General features: G+C 43.1%; 1 protein-coding gene and 1 long non-coding RNA gene across 4 annotated transcripts in view; one reads left to right on the top strand and one right to left on the bottom strand.

Moving 5' to 3' along the window:
- MERTK (MER proto-oncogene, tyrosine kinase) overlaps positions 1 to 4,556 on the top strand; it is a 133,659-nt gene extending 129,103 nt beyond the window's left edge. For all 3 annotated transcript variants that reach the window (XM_001086951.5, XM_077959003.1, XM_077959004.1), the window contains one exon: positions 3,543 to 4,556. In XM_001086951.5, coding sequence (XP_001086951.3) covers positions 3,543 to 4,056 — 514 coding nt within the window. In that variant the 3' untranslated portion in view covers positions 4,057 to 4,556. The remainder of the gene's footprint in view (positions 1 to 3,542) is intronic.
- LOC144333705 (uncharacterized) lies at positions 3,181 to 6,685 on the bottom strand. Its single transcript, XR_013402647.1, has 2 exons — positions 4,574 to 6,685; positions 3,181 to 4,201 (listed from the first exon to the last, which is right to left on the bottom strand). It is a non-coding gene; the product is annotated as an uncharacterized LOC144333705 (long non-coding RNA).
- Between the last annotated feature and the right edge of the window lie 2,303 nt (positions 6,686 to 8,988).

Raw genomic sequence — 8,988 nt, forward strand, 5'->3', positions numbered from 1 at the left:
AGTCAGTTCCTCTCCTCTCCAGGCCTCAGCTGCCCTGTCTGTGAGTGGAACTGCATCTCTTCCTTCGTGGGGCTACAGTGAGGAGTAAACGGTTAGGGCCCATCAGCCCACACACAGCTGGCACTTGCTGGTCATGTTCCACCTGCATTAGCCACCGTGAAGCTGCAGTTGCGCAGACTCAGGGGCTCCTCTCCAGGACTCACCTAGTGCCCATCCCAGCACCACCCTCGCGCTTCACACACATGACCAGCCTAGCATTGCCCTCATACTCTTATTCATCCTGGCACCCAGGACCTGGCATGTTGGCTGGCACAGAGCTGGCCCTGCCTCTTGCCTGCTGCCTGTCTGCCCCAAGGACCCCAGCTTACACCCACCTTCTCCATCTCAGAAACCCTCTTCTATCCATTGACCTATCCCTCCCTCCACTGCCACCTGAGGCATCTGAGATCTGGAGAAGGGACAAGGTGGGAGTCACGGTGGGCTGAGTAGCAGAGCTGGGTAGATACTGGCTAGCACAGTGGAAGCACAGCTGATAGGAGACGGGCATCATTTCCCTGTGCAGAATTGCAACCCTGCACTCGGCCGTCCTCAGGGCCAGGAGCAAAGCAGGTGCTTGAAAAATATGAGTAAAGTCATACATTTACAAATTTTGTAAATTCACATGATTGCATTTAATTGTGATAAAATATACATAACAAAATGGACTCTCTTAACCAGTGTGTACAGCTCAGTGGCGTGAAGTACATTCACACTGTTGTATAACCATCACCACCATCTATCTCCAAAACTCTTCTTATCTTGTAAAACTGAAACTCTCTACCCATTAAACTAATCCCATTCTTTCCTCCTCACAGCCCCTGGCAACCTATATGATCACATCTTTTATAAAATCTCAACAGAAAAATACAAATAACCATTTACAAAAACAATTACCAAACTTATTTTTCTTTCCATCCATACAATTTTATAAAATCTAAATCACTAAATATCACAGCCTTCCTATTACTTACCAGATGGGAGCTTCTTGTTAATCTCCTTGGTCTACTACTATGAAATTGCCCTTTTGTGGGAGTAGGTTAGACAGCATACATGTTCACCGTGTCTTTAAAAGTCATATTTATATTTTTATACATTTGATAAGATATTGAATATAAAAGGAAAAGAAGTTTCAAAGTGATATTGATACTATTCTACTTGGAAATAAAGATAAATTATTTAAACACTTTCTCCTAAGACATGAAATAAATGAAAGTAAGTTAAATACCACAGCCTCTTGATGAAATAATGAAAAGGAGATTATGTCCCCAAGAACAGAATGTCTCAAAGCTCATCTCAGATGGCAAACGATCAAGGAGGCTCTGTGGAAAACGGAGTCATGCAAATTGACTTATGCCTGAAAACCTCAAAAATAAAAACAGAAACTGTCTGTCAAGTCTAAGTGACCATCTAAAGAAGGTAAGACAGGGAAACAAGAAAGAACCCCCAAGCCTGAGATGAGAACAAGGATTGTGAGGCAGGGAAGTGCGCCGTGCCATTGTCTAGGCCTACATTCAGGATTAAGCTCTTTACATGCATGGCACTTTGCCAGCCTCCACCTTCCGGATGCATGTGCAAGTGTTGATAAAGGCTGGTCCAGTGGACAGATGAAAAGATATTAAACATCTACGTGAATGAGAGCTGCATGTTGTGTGTGAAGTACCATGTTCGTAGAATTCACCAAAGGTTCTCTAGGCTGTAACTAAATGTCAATATGGAAATTGCATATTTCTGTTCATGAGATGCCAGTCATTTATTGCATGGGTCAGATGATTTAAATTTGGGTCATTTTTTTGTCCAGTGACATATGAATTATCAGTTTCTCAAAACAGAAAGGAATCAAAATGAAATGATGCCTAGGCATGCTGGTGTGCACCTGTAATTCCAGCTACTCTGGAGGCTGAGGCAGAAGATCACTTGAGCCCAGGAGTTCAGGGGTTCTCAACCAGCCGGGGCAAAATAGCAAGACTTTGTCTTATTAAAAATATATATATATATATATTTTTTAAAAATTATATATGTGCATGTGTGTGCATATATATATATACACATTTATATATATACACATATATACACACACACACATACATATATATATGTGTACACACACACACATTTCAGGGCCAGGCACATAAATTGGCATGTATGTGTATGTGTGTGTGTATATCTATATGTATATGTATATATTATAATTGATAGTCCTGACATTTCAGGGCCAGGCATATTAATTGGCATGCATATATATGTGTGTGTGTGTATATCTATATGTATATGTATATATTATAATTGATAGTCCTCACATTTCAGGGCCAGGCATATTAATTGGCATGCATATATATATGTGTGTGTGTATATATATATGCCATATATGTGTATGTGTATATATATGCATCGCATATGTGTGTGTATATATATATGCCATATATGTGTATGTGTATATATATGTACCGTATATGTGTGTGTGTGTATATATATATGCCATATATATATGTGTGTGTGTATATATATGCCATATATGTGTGTGTGTCCCATATTGGTCTATCAATTTTAAGAAAAGAAACATTTTTAATGAAATGATGGTATAACTTACTCTTCATCTCAGCCTATTGATTGCTCTTTGTCATCTGTCTTACTGTGCTCCATTAAATGTCCCTCCATTGGAATTATTGACTATATTAGACACTGGGATGAAAAAACCACCCAGAAGAGAGTTGTCCTCTATAAAACAAAGTGGAGGGGGTTGTGAGGGGCACTTGGATGCAGGAGTTGTCCAATCTGAATCTGAACCCCTGGCTACCCACATGGCCATGGCACGTTCTGTAATGTCCCTGAGCCCACTGTCACCTTTATTACAAAGTGACAATAACAGGGTTGTTGAGAAGACTAGATGGAGTGATACACAGCACACAACCACCCCCTGCCCTTACCCCTACTCCTGACCTTCTTAGCCCTAGCCCCAGGGCCCCAACTAACTCAGCTGTCCTGGTAACAACTCAGTTTGATGGCATAGGACAGCGGTCAGCAAGCTTTTCCTATAAAGTGCCAAATAGCAAATGTTTTTGGCTTTGCAGGCCTTTTAGCACCTGCTCAGCTCTGCCATTGTGACATAAGAAGTCATAGACAATGTGTAAACAAATAAGGATAGCCGTGTTCCAATAAAACTTTATTTACAAAGCAGACAGTGGGGTGGATTTGGTTCGTGAGCCATAGTTTGCCAGCCACTATATAAAGAAAGAGACCTAAATACTCCTTGTCTGCAAAGTTAGATATAATTGCCACATATGTGCTCTCTTCCTAGGAAGAGAGTCACTTTTTTGTCAAATACCATGGAAGATTTACAAAAGTTGTATAAATATGAGGCCACCAAAAAAGTCTCAATAATTTTTATAAAAAGTAGAATGAATGCTGATTAAAATATGATAAAGATTCTGTAAAAACAAAGGCATGGATTGCACGAAGAGATGGGTGCTGTGCTGGGAGATAATCCACTTCTTTTTAACTTTCAGGTATGAAATAATGTACTCTTGCTGGAGAACCGATCCCCTGGACCGCCCCACCTTTTCAGTATTGAGGCTGCAGCTAGAAAAACTCTTAGAAAGTTTGCCCGACGTTCGGAACCAAGCAGACGTCATTTACATCAACACACAGTTGCTGGAGAGCTCTGAGGGCCTGGCCGAGGGCTCCACGCTTGCTCCACTGGACTTGAACATTGACCCTGACTCTATAATTGCCTCCTGCAGTCCCCACGCTGCCATCAGCGTGGTCACAGCAGAAATTCATGACAGCAAACCTCATGAAGGACGGTACATCCTGAATGGGGGCAGTGAGGAATGGGAAGATGTGACTTCTGCCGCCTCTGCTGCAGTCACAGCTGAAAAGAACAGTGTTTTACCCGGTGAGAGACTTGTTAGGAATGGGGTCCCCTGGTCCCACTCGAGCACGCTGCCCTTGGGAAGCTCACTGCCTGATGAACTTTTGTTTGCTGACGACTCCTCAGAAAGCTCAGAAGTCCTGATGTGAGGAGAGGTGCGGGGAGACATTCCAAAACTCAAGCCAGTTCTTCTGCTCTAGGAGAATCCAGTTGTATCTGATGTTTTTGGTATTTGTCTTCCTTACCAAGTGAACTCCATGGCCCCAAAGCACCAGATGAATGTTGTCAAGTAAGCTGTCATTAAAAATACATAATATATATTTATTTAAAGAGAAAAAAAATATGTGTATATCATGGAAAAAGACAAGGATATTTTAATAAAACATTACTTATTTCACTTATCTTGCATATCTTAAAATGAAGCTTCAGCCGCTCCTTGATAGTAACATTTGTACAGAGCTGAAGTTGCTTTTTCAAGTTCTTTTCTTTTTCATGACTATGAAATGTAAAAATATTTGTAAAATGAAATGCCATGTTTAACTTAGCTTCTGGTCTTGATGTATTTGATGAGAATGATTCATTCAATGTTTAAAGTTTTATAACGGATTAATTTTCTGATATGGCTTCCTAATAAAATATGAATAAGGAAGGATATGTTGAACTTACTTGACTTGAAAGACAGCGGTCGGCGGTGGCCTTTGCAATGGAATTCTCTTAATGCCTGGCTCTTGGGGCAATTGCTCTGACCATTCTTGGCATTGCTTTCTAGAGATATGGTAAAACCACACCAGGGTCTGTAGATAAGGAACAAAAAATATTAAAGGATTGAAAAATACAAATCTGAATGGAAAGATTTAAAATCAGCTGAAGAAGAGAATCTGGCAGGTGAAGCACTTCTCTGTTTGGGAGGCGTAGCTCATGGGAGGTAGGCATGGGAGTGGGGCAGGGCAGAGCTGAGCTCACGTCCTGCCTCTGCCACTTCGTAATAGCCATCATTTGTAGAATACTTGTTATTTTTCAGGAACTTTATGTGAACCGTCCTATTTAATCTTTATGTCATTATAACATGGGTACCAGTGCCATCATCATGTATGAGCCAAGAAATCCAGGCTTAGAGAGGCTGAATAACCCTGCTTGCAGCCCACATCTAAACAGTGGGGGAGCCAGAATTTAGAACATCTGATTCTGGTTAGTTCTATGAATGTGATTTGGGGGTTGTATTAGTCCATTCTTGCATTGCTATAAAGAAATACTTGGGACTGTGTAATTTATAAAGAAGTTTAATTGGCTCACGATTCTGCAGGTCATATAGGAGGCACGGTGCTGGCATCTGCTCAGCTTCTGGGGAGACCTCAGGAAGCTTCCCATCATGGCAGAAGGCAAAAGGGGGGCAGATGTCTCACATGCAGGAGCAGGAGCAAGAGGAAAAGGGGAGATACTACACACTTCTCAACGACCAGATCTCACGAGAACTCACTCACTATCATGAGAACAGCACCAAGGGGTTGATGCTAAATCATTCATGAGAAATCCACCCCCATGATCCAATCACCTCCCTCCAGGCCCCACCTTCAGCACTGGAGATTACAACTGAACAAGAAATTTGGGTGAGGACACAGATCCAGACCACATTAGAGATCTACTCCAGAGCTTCTCAACCTTTGTACTTTATTTAATAAACATGTATCACTTATTCTGTGCCAGGCATTGGCACTCATTTAATGTTTATAACAACCCCACCAGATAGGTACTACTACTCTCTCCACTTCACAGATGGGCAGACTGAGGCAGGAAGAGGCTAACATGCTGCTAGTCAGGGCAGCAGACTGATGCAGTCAGTTGAATTGTTGATTTCCCAGCCTTCAGGGCAGCTGAGCAGGCCACTGGCATCTTCAGGCCCGTTTACTCCCCACCAGTGAGCAGCCTCACCCAGGCCTCTCCCACAGCCTTCAAGACTCGGAATCTACATGGGGTCCAACAGTGTGGCTCTCACCCAGGTTCTGGTCCCAGCTGCCCACCCAGGCACCCAATCTCCAGGGTGAGCCGGCTCCTCTGTTACTGTGAAATGCTCCATATGAAAAAGTTCTGTCCAGATGTGGGAATTCACACCTGTAATCCCAACACTTCAGGAGGCAAGGCAGGAGGATCACTCGAGCCCAGGAGTTCAAGACCAGCCTGGACAACATAGTGAGACCCTATATCTACAAGAAAAAAAGTAGCCAGAAATGGTGATGCGTGCCTGCAGTCCTAGCTACTCTGCAGGCTGAGGCAGGAGAATCACTGGAGCCCAGGAGTTTGAGGTTACAATGAGATATCATTGTGCCACTGCACTCTAGCCTGGATGACAGAGCGAGACTGTGTCTCTAAACAATTAAATTAAAAAAAAAGTTCTGAGGGTTTGAAAAGAATCTGTAAAATGCCACCATTACATTTTATTCATGAAATAAAACAAGCTGTAGCTCCTATAAAGATTACTTATACTGTTGAAAAATTTTGAATTGTCCTTAAAAAATAAAAAAGATTGGCTGGGCACGGTGGCTCAAGCCTGTAATCCCACCACTTTGGGAGGCCGAGATGGGCGGATCACGAGGTCAGGAGATCAAGACCATCCTGGCTAACCCAGTGAAACCCCGTCTCTACTAAAAAATACAAAAAACTAGCCGTGCGAGGTGGCGGGCGCCTGTAGTCCCAGTTACTCGGGAGGCTGAGGCAGGAGAATGGCGTGAACTCGGGAGGCGGAGCTTGCAGTGAGCTGAGATTGCGCCACTGCACTCCAGCCTGGGCGACAAAGCGAGACTCCGTCTCAACAAAAATAAATAAATAAATAAATAAATAAATAAATAATAAATTAAAAAGATGTATCCCCTACTTGTACAAACAGTTTCTTATTGATGGTAAGTAGCAAGAATTTGAAGAACTGATCATTAAAGTCTGGATCAGGACCTGATGGTGACTAGTTCAAACAAAAAAAAAACACCCCAATATAGAAAGGTATGCTCGTCGCTATGAGCAAAATAAGTAATTATAAACATTGAAAAATGTTATTTGGAAGTGTAATATAAACTTAATATTAAGTATCTATGCTCATATACAGTACTTTGTATTTTATATTTCTAATTTTAATGGCATAATGTAAAAAATGTACAATGAATAGTTCATCAAACGCCCCACAGCCCTCTAAATCCTGTCTAGTATCTTCTGTGTGGTCTGAGCAGGGCTGGGGAACCTGGGCCAGTTCTGCCACAGAAGAGTGTAGACAGCTGAGCCAGCTGTGGCTTCTGGCTTTTCTTGAGACATCAAGAAACATAGCAGAGAAATTCACTTCAGCACACAGCACGATGCACCCAAGGGTTGGTTAAAAGTGGTGTGATGAATGAGAATGAAGCTGGGCTAACACATTGTTCTTCACATTTAAATCTCCGCGCTCAGAACGTTGGTGTTCTTCTCAGCCACATTTGAATATTTGAAAATTTGGAAAGAACTTTTTTTTTTTTTTTTTGAGACGGAGTCTCGCTCTGTTGCCCAGGCTGGAGTGCAGTGGCCGGATCTCAGCTCACTGCAAGCTCCGCCTCCGGGTTTACGCCATTCTCCTGCCTCAGCCTCCAGAGTAGCTGGGACTACAGGCGCCTGCCAGCGCGCCCGGCTAGTTTTTTTGTATTTTTTAGTAGAGACGGGGTTTCACTGGGTTAGCCAGTATGGTCTCGATCTCCTGACCTCATGATCCGCCCTTCTCGGCCTCCCAAAGTGCTGGGATTACAGGCTTGAGCCACCGCGCCCGGCGGAAAGAACTTTTTCAGATGATCCAATCATTGGCAAACTCTCATACTGTCTTCTGAGCATAAACTGAAAACAGCCTTTCAAATTCTCTTTCATGGAAACTCAAATTACTTTTGTAAGTGGCTCTTACAGGCAAACAGGGAGAGAGGAAACAGGAAGGAACAAGTCGGGTAATTGTCTTAACCATGCTGAGGCTCAGGATCAGGAGGTCGAAAGGACAAGGGAACAGACATATGCCAGGAGCACTCGTGACTGGCACGTTGAGACTTGCCCTCCGTTGTGAGGATTTTCTTTCTTTTTCATTGTTTTTTTTTTTTTTTTTTCCTTTCTGTTGCTTTTCTTAATGAGTAGAAAGGAGAATCAAGCATCAGGGCAACTCTTGAAAAAAATAAAAATAAAAAAACCAAAGCACTCTTCATTGTGATACAGGCCGTATGGTCAGAGGTGGGCTGGATAGGAGCTCACCCTGCCAGATTTCCTTGGGCACTCATGGGCAGGTCACGTGACTTTCCCTGAGCCCCAGTTTTCTCAGGTGTGCAGTAAACATACCAATGCCTTTTTCTGCAACACCCTGTGTAAGAAGGGGAGGAGGCAAGGTCTTTGAAAGAATGTTATGCTCACAAGAGGCTGTTCTGAAGTCGTGGCATCATTCCTCATGCAGTGCAAACCCAGCAACATTTGTCATATTCAAAATATTTGCAGCCAGGCGTGGTGGCTCAAGCCTGTAATCCCAGCACTTTGGGTGACTGAGGAGAGAGGATTGCTTGAACCCGGTAGTTCAAGACCAGCCTGGGCAACATAGGGAGACCCTGTCTCTATAAAAAATTAAAAAGAAATTAGCCAGGGATGGTGGCATGCAATCGTGGTCCCAGCTGCTCAGGAAGCTGAGGTAGGAGGATCACTTGAGCCTCGAAACTCAAGGCTGCACTGGGCCGTAGTCACACCATGGCACTCTAGATGGGGCGACAGAGCAAGACTCCATCTCAAAAAAAAAGAAAAAGACACATTTTCCCTGATTGTTTCATCAACTCCCTCCAAAATAAACACACTCCTTCATAATTTGAAAAGAGAAGGAGATAGTATTTCACCTTAGCCAGAAATGCACAGTTGGGGAAGTTCAGAGTGAAGGAGGAGGCCCTCAGTCCTCACCTAAAATAGCCATTGGGCTCAGGAGCTGGAACTACCTTCCTCCTGTCTATCCTGGGGTTTAGCTACTGATGATACAAGCCTCAGTGCGCCTGTCCCCAATATGTAGTTATGACAAGCAATGGTGGCTTGCTTTATCAGGAGCATTTGGGGACATG

Source organism: Macaca mulatta, chromosome 13 (genome assembly GCF_049350105.2).
Source record: "Macaca mulatta isolate MMU2019108-1 chromosome 13, T2T-MMU8v2.0, whole genome shotgun sequence".
In the NCBI taxonomy this organism is placed as follows: domain Eukaryota; kingdom Metazoa; phylum Chordata; class Mammalia; order Primates; family Cercopithecidae; genus Macaca; species Macaca mulatta.